Source organism: Rhinichthys klamathensis, unplaced genomic scaffold (assembly GCF_029890125.1).
Source record: "Rhinichthys klamathensis goyatoka isolate OS25496 unplaced genomic scaffold, OSU_Roscu_1.1 h1tg000090l_1, whole genome shotgun sequence".
Taxonomy (NCBI): Eukaryota; Metazoa; Chordata; class Actinopteri; order Cypriniformes; family Leuciscidae; genus Rhinichthys; species Rhinichthys klamathensis.
This window is the reverse complement of record NW_026606629.1, coordinates 418,467-437,122: the sequence shown is the minus strand read 5'-3', so window position 1 is coordinate 437,122 and position 18,656 is coordinate 418,467. Positions and strand designations below refer to the sequence as shown.

The 18,656-nt window shown below is 37.1% G+C and overlaps 1 protein-coding gene across 1 annotated transcript in view; it reads left to right on the top strand.

The window, feature by feature from the left end:
* Positions 1-18,656, top strand: part of uxs1 (UDP-glucuronate decarboxylase 1) — a 93,268-nt gene that overhangs the window by 25,309 nt on the left and 49,303 nt on the right. Inside the window, exons 4-6 of the mRNA XM_056251779.1 lie at positions 11,893-11,936; positions 15,306-15,366; positions 15,922-16,102. Of these exons, the coding sequence (XP_056107754.1) occupies positions 11,893-11,936; positions 15,306-15,366; positions 15,922-16,102 (286 nt within the window). The remainder of the gene's footprint in view (positions 1-11,892; positions 11,937-15,305; positions 15,367-15,921; positions 16,103-18,656) is intronic.

Here is an 18,656-nt window from a genome sequence, read left to right as displayed (position 1 = left end):
CTGCGACTCTCGTTTGGCTCACGATTTATTAAGCAGACACGTTCAGTTTTTAATTGTGGTGTCTGTTTTCTAACTGAACTAAATTATTTTATTTTTAAAAATCGACGGTGAGGGGCGGTGCCGTGGTGGGCAGGTGATGTAACCGGTGTTGCTTCTGAACACCGGTAACATCGTCAACACCGACTATCGTAGCAAGCCTAGTCTGAATATACTCATATGCCATCTTCGCTTGTTTGTTCATTTGTATTATTATTATTATTATTATTATAAGCCTGGAACATCTAAGCCTCCACAACCGCCCGTTTCAAGCATCTGCTCCCAAAGTGTGTCTGAAGAGTGAACATACTCCTAATGTATGGTTTGTCTTTTGGTTCCGATTTTAGTGATCACTATAACCCCTTAATCTTGTCACATTTGTAGTATATTAGTTACTTGGCCTCTCGAGTTATGTAGGGAGCTGTTCATTAAAAGCTCTTTGTTTTTTTGGATGGAAGAGATGACGGAGGAGTAGACGAGCTAAATAACAATTAGACATTTGACATGAATTATCATATGAACACAAATTGCTTTCACTTATTGATGGTGGTAGTGACACCACTTATAGACGGGTGTGATCCTTTTGGGTAGGGGGGTATGTTTGTTTTGGAGATATCAAATATCAACAGCGTTTACCAGAAATCGCTTGCTGCACCTTGAAATGCTTGAGCTCTTTAAAGCAGGATGGATTCTAATTGGCTGTCAAGGTTTTTACATTCACCAGTTGGGAAAAAAAAATCGTTCTGAAAGTGATTTCAATGATATTTGTGACCCTGGACCACAAAACGAGCCATATGGGTAAATTTTTTTAAAGGTGACCTATAATTCAAAATTTAATTTACCTTGGTATAGTCAAATAACAAGAATTCAGTGCATGGACAAGACATAGAGTGAATCTCAAACTGGACTGTTTTCGCGTTCTCATTTAATTCACGTTTATGAAAAACACCCCTGAAAAACGGTCGGTTCTCCACACAATACCGACTGTGACGCAATAGTCGGGATCATTAATATGTACGCCTCCAAATATTTGCATAATGCCAGCCCTCAATGCCAGGCGGAACTGCGCAGCCGAAGCATGGCAGTTGCTCAGTGTGGATGTACACATGAACACAAAAGTATTTTTTAGTTCCTTCATCTGAGCCTCTGAAGAAACAATGGGTTAATTTTATTTTCTCTGGAAATTTCCAAACATTTCACCGAGTGTTTCCTCAACTTGGACCAATACAGAGCTGGCCTCGGATCGAGCTACCAAGCAACACTTTCAGATGAGTAATTGTTCAAGTTCAGACAGGTAATCTTTCTCTCAAAATCGTTCAATACTGTTTATGCATCAGTAAGTCAAGCCAGTGACTAAAATATCAGCTTCACATCGTTTCTTTTAGTAGGATGAAAATAATCGTATTTAAATTGTGAACAAATTAGATACAGAAAGCGATCAAAGAACAATCTTTCCACACAGCGCGAGTTTATCTGGACACTTGCCAAACTCGTTATGAAATCAATGACGCACGTTACTGCACAACGAAGCTCTTACTGTATTTACATCATCGTGTTTGCATTGGGGAAAGCATTAGAGAGAGTGCAGAAACTGCTTTGCAATGATAAGATCTTCATTCTCGCGATCAACACACTGTCATCTGCTCAATGCTCATCACGGCAACATTTTATGTGATGGGAATAGATCTAAATACTTTAAAAACATCTCACGATTCGTTAATCTCGATAGCTGTTATAGTAAAAACGTATAATAGCAGTAGTAAAAGTATTCGGGAGAGAGTTTCACATGTAATGCGTACTAGCTATTTCATTTGCAAGCATGTCAGCCAATCACAGCAGTGGCCGGTTACACTGAATCCCACAGCAGACACGCCCCTTCAAACAGAGTGTTCAAATCAGAGGCTAAAAGCAGGCTAGGAAAAATGCCATTTATTTCTAAATTATGATTATTTTTTATCTAAAAAACATACTAACATTATAAGGGTAACCCAGTAAACATTATAAAATAAATAAAAAAAAACATTCTAGGGCACCTTTAACTCTCTGGGGTCGGCGGTCTCGCCGGCGATACCAGCTCACTTTTTTCCTTATCAGTGCAAAAGAGACTCAAATTACTTTGTTGATTCTGATCTTACATATAAGTGTTATACATCATTAGATCCTGTTAAGTTTGTATTTTTTTTGTGGAACCTCACAATAAAAACAAAGTGTTGTGCTTTTCGCCAAATAAAGAAAAATAAACATGATGCGCGTTCTGCGTTCTCTCTGTCAGTGCAGTCCATTCTGAAACGCGTCCTAAGATTAACTCTAACTTTGCAAATACTTGTCATACAGGCACGAGAGATTTTTCTTTATGAAGCTTGAATTCTCTTCTTTTCAATGAAGTAATTTATATAAAAAACAAATATTCTCAGTTTATGTAATCTGTATGAAAAGAGAGTGCCAGTATTTTTTTCCCCAGCTCATTACACTTCATTACGCGTTAATCTGACACGCCCACGGACGCGCGCTATTCAAACGCAAATGTTGAGGCAAGCCATGACAATGCCCACATCAGCCGTTCCACCGCGGCGGTAAAATGTGGGGTGTATTTGCTGCCTTTTACCGCTAAGAGGCGCTACAATCATAGACTCTGAAAAGTGTTCGTTTATTCTCTCTAATGCGTGATCTGCGGCTCATTCAGAGCGATTGAAAGCTGGTAACGTTAGCAGATGAATTCAACAAGTGAAACGTAGTTAAAATAATTCATAATCACAATACTGAAATTAGGCTACTGAAATGAAATTGAATAAATAATGAAAACATAAAACATTGCAATAAAAACATTTAGGCTACATCAATGAGGCTTTACAAGAGCATAAGACATCAGTTTTAACAGTGTACAGACGATAGCTCAGTGATCAACGCAATAACATGAGCTTCAAGCGACCCGAGATCGAATCTCAATGTGGCATATATGTTGTTAACCGATGTTGGCCGACAGCGTTTATATTTGACCACCTTGATGCTTAAATAGCTAACTGTTTACTTATTTAAAGTCAAGAGTTTTGTTTAATTATCATTACAACATAAATTTGCTACATTCCTGTAGAACCGCAGCCGCTGCACAAACGACAAAAACTGATGAAGGAAGATTGTCAGCCGATTGCATCAGAAAATGAAAATGAAGAAGCTCGTCTTTAGTCTGCTAAATTATTGTGTAATGTAAAAGAACACTAAAATTACTTAAGTTTGAAACCAAGTTCGAACATTTCAAGGTTTAAATAAAGTGTCGGGACAGTTTTTTTAATTTAAAACAGGGTTGCATCGGGTTTGGAGTTTATTTCTTTTGCGATGCAAAATAAGAAACACTAGGCTAATCTTATTCTTGCGACATTTTAAATTTGTATTGCCAAAGAAATGACAGCTATGTTAAACAATTAAAACAGTACAAAACGAAAATTGTCCAAAGAAACATAATTAAATTAAAAACATGCGTTTTTCTTTGCCTCTCTCGCTCTGAATTTCTTTTTAACAAGTCTATTTAGTCTCCCTCGCTGCGCGCGCCGAGTCTCTCTCTAAATTAAACATTTCAGGGACAGGGTAAAAACACATCAGCTGATAATACTGTATATGTTGCTGCGTTATCCGACACTCTCCATATGAAAGAGGAACATTAACAGGCCTATTGTCCTGCGCGCACGATACACTGAACTGTCCCTCCAACCCCCCACAGGCTATCTGAGTCTGAGGCTGACTTAACACAAAGAGAAGTCGCAATTCACACTTAAATCGCTATTCTAGACAGTGTTGATAATGAAGGAATTAAATGATTTAAGTTACATGTAGCCTAGTGATATTTCTGTCATAAAAGTTTATTACTAAATATTTCATTATTTCAATAATTGATGAAATAAAACTGGCTTGGGCCAGCTTTTTCCAAGCAAAACTAAATATAATCTGAAAAAACGCATGTTAATTTGTTGTCAGGAACAAAATGTTCAACTCAATATTAAATTCTACAGGGATCTTTGGATCCTTAGGCATGCAATTTGTGAATTAAGTTTTTTTATTTATTTTTTATTATTCAAATAAATATCGAACCACGGTGCTTCGTGGTAATGCTGCTAAATTAAATAACATGTATAGAATAATTATGAACTTAAATGAAACAATATCGCAACATTTCGACAAATACATTATTTGATCTGTTTTTACATTTTAATTCAGGGCGATTTAGCCTATATTTAATTAGAGCGAGATTTTCACCCTTGTCTTGTCATTTTCTCATTGGGAAGCGCTTACAGGTATGTTTGAGTAGATCCTCTGTACCTCTCGTTTTCATATGGATTACATAATCAGATAATATTTATTAGCCTGAATATTTAGACATTTAAAGGCTTTAGACATAGCCGATTTCTTATCGTGACTGAGCTGAAGTGGCTTTCGGTTCATTTTTGTGACGCGCAGTTCCCGGAGACAGAGATGACAGATATACTGTTTTTGTCGTTAGCCTAATATGAATACAAGTTTACAGTTTTGAACGATGTAAGCTACTCTACTCTTATCTGTATGACCAAAAAATTACGGAGTCGCCTATTAAGTTATTTTAGCTGTAATAATGAGAAAAATAAATTAATCTAAATGAACGCGCCGCCGCGTTTGTCGAACACTAACTCACATGCCAGAATAAAACCCGACTTTAGAAAAATTTATAGGGCCACTCGGCGTGGTATGCCAAAACACTTAATTATAAACTTCAATATTTCATTCAAAATAATCTCAAAAGGCTTTGTGAAATTTTAAAAGCCGTGCATGCATTAAGGCCACTTGAACTAATGAACAACTGAAACGCTGGTTTTGATTTTATTGTTTGTCGTTTAAACGTGCTTGTTGCATATCTCTATTTTATATTTGATATGGTCTATTGGTGAAGTAGCCTATAGCATTGATTACTGTGGAGGGAGGGGTGTGGGGATTCAAATAATTCAGCAGAAGCAGGGATGTTTAGACCAGAAGGAAATCCCTGTCCCCCCTGGCAAATCACACTTTACTTAAAACCATGTTTTTAAAAACTCTAGGTTGTAGGGAATCAAAAAATAATAATAATAGGCCTAATAAAAAAAATAAAAAAATATATATATAGCCTATATATAGGCTAGCTATATATATAAAATTACTTTTTTACAGAACAGAACTGCTTTTGAAATTACGATTGGTAGCCTATTATTATACAGATGCAAAGTCGTTCTGTTGGATACTATTGTTCCTTAGTGTAAAATGGAAATGCATGGTAATTTTATTTAATAAATATAAGCAAAAACTGTATGGTGTAACAGAGTTTTAGAGCTAGACAAATCTCTCTGCATTAAGAAATATAAAATTTACAGTAGACCATGTTTGATCGGGATTTGAACCCGTGTCATCTTGATGACCGGACTGTAAGTTCTACCGCTCGGCTATGAATTTTCTCACTGAGAAATGCCCAAACGTCTGTTTCTCACATGAGCGAGAAAACGTTTTCTCGTTAGCCAGTGAGTGTAGGCCTACTTTAGCCTACATGAATAAAAGTAGACCTTTTACAGTTTTAAAAGATGATATCTTATCTGTATGACCAACAATTACGCAGTAAGTTCTTTTAGCTGTTATGAGAAAAATAAATTCAAATGAACGCGCCGCCGCGTTTGTCAAACTCTAATTCAACATGCCAGAATAAAGCCAGATTTTAGAATAATGCATAGCCACTCGGCGTGGTGTGCCAAAATACCCTAAAAATAAACTTCAATATTTCATTCAAAACCATCTCAAAACGCTTTTTGACATTTTAAAAAGCCGTGAATGTATTAAGGCCACTGGAACCAGGATCGTAACTGAAACGCGCTGCATGTCTCAATACAGGAAGCGCTGGTTCAGATTGTATTGTTTGTTGTTTAAACGTGCATGTTGCATATTTAAAAATATTTGTTTAAAAATAAATGTTTGTTGTAGGCTTATTTGCAAATTACCATAACTTGTAGAATTGCATCCTTACTGTTAATTGACATTAGCCCCACTTACGTTTTGATAAATGTCCCTTTGCGCCACCTGGCGGTCATTTCGCGAGCGACTTTGAAATGCGACTGGTTTATTTTTATTGTATTGGTCTACTTTAAAAAAATAATACTTTATAAGACATTTATGGAAAAAGACTATTTTCTTTTCAAGATGTTTCCAACTGTAACTTTGAACCAATTCTGTAGAATGGCCCATATAGCATTTGACCAGGATTTGTTTCCAGGTATGACAAAAATGTGCTTTTGGCTTTCATTTATATTTTGATTGTTTGTATATATATATATATATATATATATATACACTCACCGGCCACTTTATTAGGTACACCTGTCCAACTGCTCGTTAACACTTAATTTCTAAGCAGCCAATCACATGGCGGCAACTCAGTGCATTTAGGCATGTAGACATGGTCAAGACAATCTCCTGCAGTTCAAACCGAGCATCAGTATGGGGAAGAAAGGTGATTTGAGTGACTTTGAACGTGGCATGATTGTTGGTGCCAGAAGGGCTGGTCTGAGTATTTCAGAAACTGCTAATCTACTGGGATTTTCACGCACAACCATCTCTAGGGTTTACAGAGAATGGTCCGAAAAAGAAAAAACATCCAGTGAGCGGCAGTTCTGTGGGCGGAAATGCCTTGTTGATGCCAGAGGTCAGAGGAGAATGGCCAGACTGGTTCGAGCTGATAGAAGGGCAACAGTGACTGAAATAACCACTCGTTACAACCGAGGTATGCAGCAAAGCATTTGTGAAGCCACAACACGCACAACCTTGAGGCGGATGGGCTACAACAGCAGAAGACTCCACCGGGTACCACTCATCTCCACTACAAATAGGAAAAAGAGGCTACAATTTGCAAGAGCTCACCAAAATTGAACAGTTGAAGACTGGAAAAATGTTGCCTGGTCTGATGAGTCTCGATTTCTGTTGAGACATTCAGATGTTAGAGTCAGAATTTGGCGTAAACAGAATGAGAACATGGAACCATCATGCCTTGTTACCACTGTGCAGGCTGGTGGTGGTGGTGTAATGGTGTGTGGGATGTTTTCCTGGCACACTTTAGGCCCCTTAGTGCCAATTGGGCATCGTTTAAATGCCACGGCCTACCTGAGCATTGTTTCTGACCATGTCCATCCCTTTATGGCCACCATGTACCCATCCTCTGATGGCTACTTCCACCATGTCACAAAGCTCTAATCATTTCAAATTGGTTTCTTGAACATGACAATGAGTTCACTGTACTAAAATGGCCTCCACAGTCACCAGATCTCAACCCAATAGAGCATCTTTGGGATGTGGTGGAACGGGAGATTCGCATCATGGATGTGCAGCCGACAAATCTGCGGCAACTGTGTGATGCCATCATGTCAATATGGACCAAACTCCCTGAGGAATGCTTCCAGCACCTTGTTGAATCTATGCCACGAAGAATTGAGGCAGTTCTGAAGGCAAAAGGGGGTCCAACCCGTTACTAGCATGGGGTACCTAATAAAGTGGCCGGTGAGTGTATATATATGTGTGTGTGTATATATATATATATATATACAAGAAAGAATGCAATGACAATATATATATATATATATATATATATATATATATATATATATATATATATTGTCCTTGCATTCTTTCTTGTGTGACACCCCTGAATGAAAGGCTCATTATTATGCAGGGTCACTGTCTGAGAACCACTTAATTATTCATGATAGGGGTTGGGCCGTTCCGCCCATCCGCATATTGCCTTGGCAAACAAAAAAATGTTTTTCACAATTTAAAACAATCTATTGTTTTATGTGAATGATTAGGAAGGATGATTTTCAGATCATTTTGAAGCAAAAACTCTAGGCGACAACGTCCATTAGTCAAAAGTCTTGTGGACACACATTTAGTATGTTTTTTGTGTCCTTATTTCAAAAACTTTATTTTTTAGTTTTTTCAATAACCACGCATAAACAATATTCTCTCAAAAATACAAACTTGTACATACATGTTGCTCACATATTATGGTAGTCCTGTGTGTGCTAAATAGAGTGTAATTTCACCTGTGCCATTAATATCATAATAATGTACACATATATAAGCAACTGAAAAAAGCAGAAATGTCAGAGCATGTCAAAACATCTCAAGGAGCCCAAAACACCTTGGACCCCAGAGGGTTAAATTGAGATGTATACATCATCTGAATGCTTTGTTAGGATAGGACAATATTTGGCCGAGATACAACTATTTGAAAATCTGGAATCTGAGGGTGCAAAAAAATCGAAACATTGAGAAAATCGCCTGTAAAGTTGTCCATTTTATGTTCGCGATTGTGCTGCATTCACTCACAAAAATAAATGTTTTATATATTTATGGTAGGAAATTTACAAAATATCTTCATGGAACATGATCTTTACCTAATATCCTAATGATTATTGATTTTGGCAAAATCAATAATTTTGATCCATACAATGTATTGTTGGCTATTGCCACAAATATACCTGTGCTACATGTGACTGGTTATGTGATCCAGGGTCACATTTGTGGTGTGAACCACAATTTTTTTTTTTTTTTTTTTACGATTTTTAGATCTATATCTTTATCATTATAGTTTTCGTCCTTGGTGTGAATGGGCCTTTAAGCTGTTTTGTAAAAAAAACAGGTATATACAATACAGTAGAGGCCAAAAGTGATGTCGGGCCTAGAAAAAATGATATCTTCAACCTTTATTAAAAGATGACTTAAAATTGGTTAAAGATTTTGTAATCATATTATGTAGTTGTGCTTTGAGTCAATTGTTTTGTTTGTGATAACACAATGAAACCTGCCAAATTGTGTGGACATACGTTTTGGCCAGACTCTCATACAATAGAAATTATGAATACATGCAAAAACAAGAGATAACCAATTAAATATTAACAATTATGTTGTAGTAAATGTATGTTTTTTCCTGTGAGCTATGCAACTATGCACATTTATTTTGCATATTAAAATAAAATCTATAGCTGTAGTTGCCAAATAATTTTGTCAGATAAAAACCTTAACCAAGTTTAGTGTTTTGTTCTTTCCTCATATTTAAAATATATTTATTTTTTAATTTGCCACTGCTGTATATAAAAATAATTTTAAAATAACTGTGCGTGATGTAAAACCCAAGGAGGCTATTTTTACCTGGAACAACCTGGAACATTAACCCTCTGTTATTCCTTACTTAAGTGTCAAGTTTAAACATCTGTGTATTCCCACTTGTTTGTAAGTCTTTTTAGAGATAATTGCTTACTTTTATCAGGATTTTGTAATGCCATTTAGCCTTTTCTATTCATGTCCACAATTATTTTTTGTTTTTTCACACACATAGCAGCTGCCACAAATATCACTAACTTTCGATGAAGTAAAAAAATATATATATATTGTATTAATGATTATTATTGATTCATCAGTTCTCAAAAAATGTTTGGTTTTAGAGGGTTTCATTAAAATGCTAAACTTTTTTTTTTTTTTTTGGTCTGACGTCACCAAGCCCTTCAAACCACCTGTCAGTGAATACAGAATCAACGTTTCACTCTCCAATTTGTTCAAAATGGATCAAATTGTTAGATGTTGGTGTATTTGGCCGAGCAGTGGTTTGGGTGGCTCGCCAATGTATTAGATTTCTCCAATACATAAAATAAGTAAGCTTGACCAGAGTTCTTGTGGGGAGAATAATTTATTGAAGGTTTGTAGTGTAGCAGTCCTTCAGCAGCCAGCGATGTTAGCATGTCGCCCTTCAACAATCTTAACCCAAAGTTCTGTCTGTGAGACATAACTTTATACATGAAGACATAGCCTATGGGCTACAAACAATAGAAACCTGTTAGGACCTCCCACAGGAGATCGATCTAACTGGCTAATCCACCCTGAGCAATCCTGATTCTTTGTCATTCACACCAATCAGTTTCTGTGGGCCATACATCTGAATGGGCACACACCTTTGGCACACACCTTTAGTTTGCAGACACAGACAGAGTGGATTACATCTGATACACAGTCACAATGTAAATTAATCTGATGACTGAAAATACAAAATCTATCAATCAAATCCAGTCCTCATTATTATTTTTCTTTTTAAATATCCTTGTACACTCAACAGTACAAAACGAATAACTCTTCATGTTGCTTTTAAAATTTGACACATTGTAACTCTTCCTGTACCGTAGTGCTATTGATGTGAATGATACCTCAAATCAAGCGGCTTGTTGAGGTGAGGTAACCTGTTATGTTTATGAGCGATCAGATGTACCATTTTCACCTAGTGGATGACAAAACAGGTGAACATATTGCATTGGCTTACATTGAAGGAGAGAACCGAACCGTAACTAGCAACCAGAATATCATAGAGACTTGGGCTTGTAAGAAACCACCTAGAACCGTTTGAAAACCACTGTGTAGATTTCTATATCTTTAGTTTGTCATATTTATTATTTCCATGCAGCATGTTTGCGAAAGTGTTTGAAACTGGATGAAACCCATTTAATTTGACTGAGGCTGATTCACATTAAAAGTCAGTGCTATAACTGCAATCTCTATCATTTCATTATAGATCCCAAATGTCTGCTTATCGCCTGCAGAAGCTCATTAGAAATCGCTTTTCTCATATCTGCCTGACCTTAAGGTTCAAAGCGTGTCAACACCTACCGAGGCTTGTTTGTCAGCATCTCCGATAGCTTTTAGAAACGATGACATTTATTCTCCTGTCTGATGTTTGATATTTCATTTAAAGAAGTGTTACAGTTTGGAAATGTCCTTCGACCCAGATCTTAAATCTTGTTGTTCTGGGGCAAATGTCTGATGTTTCAACTGTCATTCGGAATGTTAATGAAGTTAGGATTACTTATTGACCATGACTTATAATTAGGAATAATGCTTAAATTAATTAAAGCAATCAGATAAATTACATGATATGCTAATTGGTTAAATTGATCAAAGTTAATTACATGTATCAGGCTGTAGTCAGTCCTGAATTTTTTTTCTTTGGTGCTGGCCTAACTTTCTTCTTATTAGTGGCTTAATTAAAGAGAGAGTTCTGATTACAAGATTAATAATCTGTTATAGCCCTGTAGTCAATAATTTTATCCCATAAAACTCACCGAAATGACACATTTAAACTGCTTTTCCTTGAAAAAAATCGTCATGCCTTAAAATAGCTTGAATGTAAGTCTACACCCTTGCCTCATTTACTATACGCGGTTCTATGAATATGCAAATTAGCCCCGCCTCCACTCACTCACACCACCTCAGAGATCCACTCGTTGATGATCACATGTTGATGTGATTGGTTACAAGGTAGTTTGTGACGTCAGAAACACCAGCGATTTCAAACTGCGTTTTTGAGACTGTCTTTGGTTCACTGCAGTTTTAAGGTAAAAAAAACTCAGCAGTGGTGTTGATTGACTTATGAATTTGCACATGGTTTGTCTTAAAGCATATTACAAACACCACATAGAAATATAAACAAAATTTAAATCTGGATTTTCACCACAGGGGGACTTTAACTATTTCTGTTCCTTCCTTTCACATAACTTTACAGCTGTTCTCAGATTAATCTGTAAATCAGTTTGAGGGCTGATCGTGCTTGACGACTGTGTCTAAGTCAGACATAAATTTCTGCCATTTAATCTGTTCTGTTTTCCTTAAGCTTTAAATGTCCCAGTCTCAACTGGGTAATTAATGCAGTCCCCTCACTCTCTATACATCTCTCTGATCACCTCTTTTACTGTTCTCTTTGTTTCTTACTCTGTCTCATGTATCTTTTCTTTGCCCTTCCTGTCCCGTTCTCACTGTCATATCTCACTCTGTTCCTCACAGGCAGTGGCACCTCTCAGGGAGAAGATACGGGAACTTGAGCTTAGGTATGTTTTTCATCTGCACCCAAAAACGTACACTGCTATAGCTTCAAGTCCTGCCGTGCTTGGTATCACACCGTGATCTTTTACACATAATAAAACCCATTGAGATTTCAGTACATTTCCTTTTTTATATCTGCTATTTTTTTATGTATCCACACTTCATAGATATATTGTGCAATTGTGAGAAAAAGCCCTGATGAGCAAGTAATTAGTTGAATAGGTTAGAAATGACATGAGCACATTTCACAGCCGGTAATTACGAAGGAAGTGTCATAAAACAGCCAGTCTGGAGAAGTGTAAGCAGGGTTGAATAGAGGAAGAGACAGGAAGCTGCGGCACAATGTGCGTCAAGCTTTGATTGGCATGTCAGGATGGGGTTAAAATTGCACCATGATATTTTGTCAGTCCTCCTCAGTGATGAGGTGTGAGGTCTCCGGAGAGAGTGGCTGTCTTTTTCTCTTCACTTTGCCGCATCTCAGCCAGACCTAAAGGAGATTACTTGATGCTGTTTGATTGGCCCCGGGCCCCGACTAAACCCGGCACTGACATAATCTCAGAGTATATTACCTGTGTTAGGAGATTCATCAAACAGGCACAAGTGTCATGGCAGCAGTGTGAAATGAACCTACTTTTCAAATTAGTTTGGCCAAAGTAACAAAAACAGTTCTTGGATAGACATTTGTAACAGGGTTCCACCAGCATTATCAGCATGTGCTGTGGTCCATTTTATTCATTCTGGCATCGCTCAACAAAACCATCAATTCACAGCTTCCTTGTATTTTATTAGGGTGTATTTTTTTAGTTTATTTCTGATAATCTAAGCCACTTAAAAATCAAGGTTCCAAAAGTTTTTTTTTTGTTTTGTTTTTTTCAGTGATTTTTTTTTATTTATTTTTGGTTCCTCAAAGAATCTTTCAGTGAACAGGTCTTAAAATAACTATATTGTTTTCTCATTGTGAAGAACAATATACAGGTCCTTCTCAAAAAATTAGCATATTGTGAAAAAGTTCATTATTTTCCATAATGTAATGATAAAAATTAAACTTTCTTATATTTTAGATTCATTGCACACCAACTGAAATATTTCAGGTCTTTTATTGTTTTAATACTGATGATTTTGGCATACAGCTCATGAAAACCCAAAATTCCTGTCTCAAAAAATTAGTATATTTCATCCGACCAATAAAAGAAGTGTTTTTAATACAACAAAAAAAAAGTCAACCTTCAAATAATTATGTTCAGTTATGCACTCAATAGTCAATACTTGGTCGGGAATCCTTTTGCAGAAATGACTGCTTCAATCCAGCGTGGCATGGAGGCAATCAGCCTGTGGCACTGCTGAGGTGTTATGGAGGCCCAGGATGCTTCGATAGCGGCCTTAAGCTCATCCAGAGTGTTGGGTCTTGCGTCTCTCAACTTTCTCTTCACAATATCCCACAGATTCTCTATGGGGTTCAGGTCAGGAGAGTTGGCAGGCCAATTGAGCACAGTACTACCAAGGTCAGTAAACCATTTACCAGTGGTTTTGGCACGGTGAGCAGGTGCCAGGTCGTGCTGAAAAATGAAATCTTCATCTCCATAAAGCTTTTCAGCAGATGGAAGCATGAAGTACTCCAAAATCTCCTGATAGCTAGCTGCATTGACCCTGCCCTTGATAAAACACAGTGCACCAACACCAGCAGCTGACATGGCACCCCAGACCATCACTGACTGTGGGTACTTGACACTGGACTTCAGGCATTTTGGCATTTCCTTCTCCCCAGTCTTCCTCCAGACTCTGGCACCTTGATTTCTGAATGACATGCAAAACTGAGCAACAGTCCAGTGCTGCTTCTCTGTAGCCCAGGTCAGGCGCTTCTGCCGCTGTTTCTGGTTCAAAAGTGGCTTGACCTGGGGAATGCGGCACCTGTAGCCCATTTCCTGCACACGCCTGTGCACGGTGGCTCTGGATGTTTCTACTCCAGACTCAGTCCACTGCTTCCGCAGGTCCCCCAAGGTCTGGAATCGGTCCTTCTCCACAATCTTCCTCAGGGTCCGGTCACCTCTTCTCGTTGTGCAGCGGTTTTTGCCACACTTTTTCCTTCCCACAGACTTCCCACTGAGGTGCCTTGATACAGCACTCTGGAAACAGCCTATTTGTTCAGAAATTTCTTTCTGTCTTACCCTCTTGCTTGAGGGTGTCAATGATGGCCTTCTGGACAGCAGTCAGGTCGGCAGTCTTACCCATGATTGCGGTTTTGAGTAATGAAACAGGTTGGGAGTTTTTAAAAGCCTCAGGAATCTTTTGCAGGTGTTTAGAATTAATTAGTTGATTCAGATGATTAGGTTAATAGCTTGTTTAGAGACCCTTTTCATGATATGCTAATTTTTTGAGACAGGAATTTTGGGTTTTCATGAGCTGTATGCCAAAATCATTAGTATTAAAACAATAAAAGACCTGAAATATTTCAGTTGGTGTGCAATGAATCTAAAATATATGAAAGTTTAATTTTTATCATTACATTATGGAAAATAATGAACTTTATCACAATATGCTAATTTTTTGAGAAGGACCTGTGTATATATATATATATATATATATATATATATATATATATATATATATATATATATATATATATATATATTTTTTTTTTTACACTTATATATATATATATATATATAAGTGTAAAAAAAAAAAAATATATATATATATATATATTATATTTTAAGATATTTTATACTCGAATATGACGTATAGCACTAATGGATATAATGCATCTCCCCATGCAAGACAAGTATAGCAACAGCAACACAAGCTACAGACATGAAATCAGGTTTACAGAATAAAGGAAATTAAACCAGATCATCTTAAGAAAATATTTATTTTCTACATGCATTGGTACAGATTTTTCTATGAGGCTTCACTGTGAGTGCATACAAAAAAAAAAAAAAGGAAAAACCCTGATCAGAGTTATCTCTATGGGACTGTGTCCTCTTTGGGACCAGTGAGACAATTGAAATAATCAGTGATGACGTTATCAGTGAAGTCTGGGGACTAGGGAGAGTGTCTACAATATCTCTGTGTCTGAGCTGAGAAACTCAAGAGTAATTGGATGAGAGAATCACAAGCACAGAGTCATCCCCCTAGAGTTTTTGAGTTTCTGTGCTCAGATACTGACATATTCAATACTGACAAGTGAATTTGTACTGGAATGTGTTGATAGAGTAGCAAGAAGAATGGAATGTTTAAATGTGGATAATTTTCATCAGCTAAAATTTGTTTTTTAATGCTTTTGTGTGTGACTGAATAGTGTGGTGCTTTTGACATATATAAGACACATCTAAATACTCTTGAAACTTGCTCATTTAAGGTTTTCTTTTATTCTACAGCTTTACCCAGAAGTACCCACCTGTAAAATTCTTATCCGAGAAGGACCGAAAGAGGATTTTGGTGAGGATTTTTTCTTTTTCTTTTTCTCAAGTCTTCTTCGGTGTACAGAACTGCTTCTTCAATAATGCATGTCTGTCTGTCTGTAAGATATATATGGCATACAGGTGGTCATCATAGTTTATTGACATTTCGTTGTTCATTTTCCACTTTTTGATAGATCGCTGGCATTTTTCCTCCTCCAATGAAAATGTTATTAAATAAAATCTCCTGCGTTTATAAGGTTACAGTGTCAGATTGAAGCATAACCAATTTGGCAGCTGGGAAATAACTAGAGTTATTTCAGAGGGAGCTTTTCAACAGGCTTTGTTGCACACAGATAATTGAGAGTGGAAGAATGTAGAAGCGTTGAGGAAACAAGAAACAGTAGGGAGTAGAAACACTGCTCAAATTCCTCTGATTACTCCCTGTGCTGATTTAGCCCCATGCTTTTTAATCCCATCTGATTGCAACTTGTTAAAATATTTCTCAAACTTAAGTAAATAGAAAGTCATGTATGACTCTATGTACGTCAATAATTTTGGCTTATGAAATGATATACAGTCTTTCCTCTGGTAGATCACCGGTGGGGCAGGATTTGTGGGCTCCCACTTAACTGATAAGCTGATGATGGATGGTCATGAGGTCACTGTTGTGGATAATTTCTTCACTGGCCGCAAGCGCAATGTAGAGCACTGGATCGGCCATGAGAACTTTGAGCTGATCAACCATGATGTGGTGGAGCCTCTCTATATTGAAGGTGAGCACCACCAATTGCTTTTGATGCTTGATTCATCACAGATAATCGATTATAAAGACTAAGGGTTTTTCTTCACTGGGCCTGTTTTTTTGCCGTCCGAGTCTGAGCGGGATTGTTCCTGGTACCCCCCACAGCGTTGGTCTAGTTTCACACTCAACTTGATTCTGTCAAACCCTGGTGCATTTGCATTCGTTACGTCATCACAAACATGCACAGCACATGATAGAAAATGGAACGCGGGTTAATTTGGTGCTATTATGCACAGTAAACGACACTTGGGTTTACTGTATGTGTGTCGCATAAGGCAGCTTTCTGCTGCTTGCAAACAACCCAAAGAATTCACAATGATTTATTAAATTACTCTTCTCATTATAATGTTATGTAATATGACAATCCTAATTATAGTTATTATTAGTCGTGCATTGCTGTTAGAGCTGCATGCGCTGAATAGGGATGCAACGATTACAGATTTTGTAAGTACGATTATTGTCTGAGAAATAATCACGATTTAACGATTATCACGATTATTATGCATCAATTAATTTCACAACACTACATGTATAATATCACATGAACACTCAACACTAGATTTGAATGTGTTATTTGCCACAACACAGTACAAAATTATAAAATGACAAACAATAATCAATCTCTTCCTTTGGAATTAAAGAGAAGTGCTTTGTAATCATCCAGCATTTTTCTTTAAAAAATAACAAATTAAGTCAATGGCTGCAGGCCAGGGCTCTTTGATTGAAATAGATCACAAAATGATTAAGTGTTTAGTTTGTTCTAAATTTATTTTCAACCTGAGGTAGAAAACTTGAAAACATGAAAACAATATCTTGTTGGTATTTGACTTAAAAACAAATAAAGGGATAATAAATCCCAATGAAAATAAGAATAAACAAAATATTTGGCTCTATTGAATTAAATGTAAGCTAAATATTAACTATGTATTTATTTTAAAAGTAAACAATTATAGTCCAAATGTTATCCACTCCAATATTATTGTACTTATTTTAATACTCTTTTTAAAATTATTAATCCAAATTTTACATGTGCCTTTAGAAAATCATCTATTATAATCTCATTATTTTGGTTTGTTTGTTTGAAGTTTAAGTAAAAATTATAGAAAGAAACTGAGAACATCTCTCATGCAGTGTTATTAATAACTGAAATGCAGTTAATTGGTAGTCCTAGAAGTCTACACGGCCCTGATCTTATGTTAGTGTTTTCACACCGGGCATATTAAAACTACAAAGCCTAACATTTACAGGAGAAAGCAATAGGATATTAAGTTAAATGTTCACTGACTGAAACTCTTGAGAGCACGTCACATTCTGTTTTCCACAGACTTGCGCAACCAAAACATTCCGCTGTTTTTTGTTGTTGTTTTTTTACGTTGCACTGAAAGCTGAAAGTTGCACGCCGCGTTCTCCTTTTTCCAAAGCGCTAGGGCGGTTGCGCTCCGGAGGCGTCTGTCGTTGCTGTGTTGGTTCTTGTCACTTGACCTAAGGTGCGCTTGCGGCATTATGAAAAGTAGAGATGTTTTTATCTCGATGCGGCGCGGACGCGCTTGGAAAAAACGAGCGCGTCGCTTCCCTTATGAGCGCGCATGCCGTGCGCCTACATTTGAAATAACGAACTTGAGCGCGCAAAAGACGCGACCTGTGAACAGGCCCTTAAGGCATTTTTTCGGTGGAAATAGAGCATCGCTGCTAGTCCCTCTGCCATAGTGGTTGACGAGCACGGCATTAAGCTGGTGCACTGCTGGTGTAACTTTGTTTTCGTTTTGTGTTAGTTGCAAAAGTTCCGTTCTGTGCAGAACACTCGGTGTAGCATAGTCTTTACGATTAATTAACCGTGACGTTTTAAAGCGCGGGTAATTGTGGAATCTGGTAATCGCTGCATCCCTAGCGCTGAATGAACATCGGTAAACTGAAGCTCTTTTCTAGCGGGTTATTTAACTCAACAAAACGCATCCTATATGAGATTAATCAGATATATACAAAATATTACTAATGATATCTGCAAAAAATGACACATGCACAAGTGAGCTTGAACTAAGTTATGTGCTATTCAGAATGTGTAACTCTTGTTGTGAATGCACTCTTCCTGGAGCAACGCGCTGAAACACGGCAATTAAACCCAAATAATTCACAAGGTTTTTTTACAATATTGTTCCCTTTATAATGGTATGTAATTTGACAGTCCCAATCATAGTTATTATTAGTTGTGCATTGCTGTTTGAGCTGCATGCGCTGAAGCTGAAGATGATCACCGGCGTGCTTTATACAGCGTTAATTCTTAACCAAATGCATCATATATGAGATGAATCGGATATATATAGGTCTACACAAAATAAACACAATATTACAATTTACACTTGCACAAAACAAAAGGCTGTGAATGCACATGCAAACTTGAAGGTGTAGGCTCATGAAGGTGTAGCCTATTAAAGTAAAATGGTCCCAAACATAACTCCGGCGTGCTCTCTTAATTTTTCCTCGGGTCTGCTTTACGTGTTTCGTGGCATGCGCATGACCTTAAATAA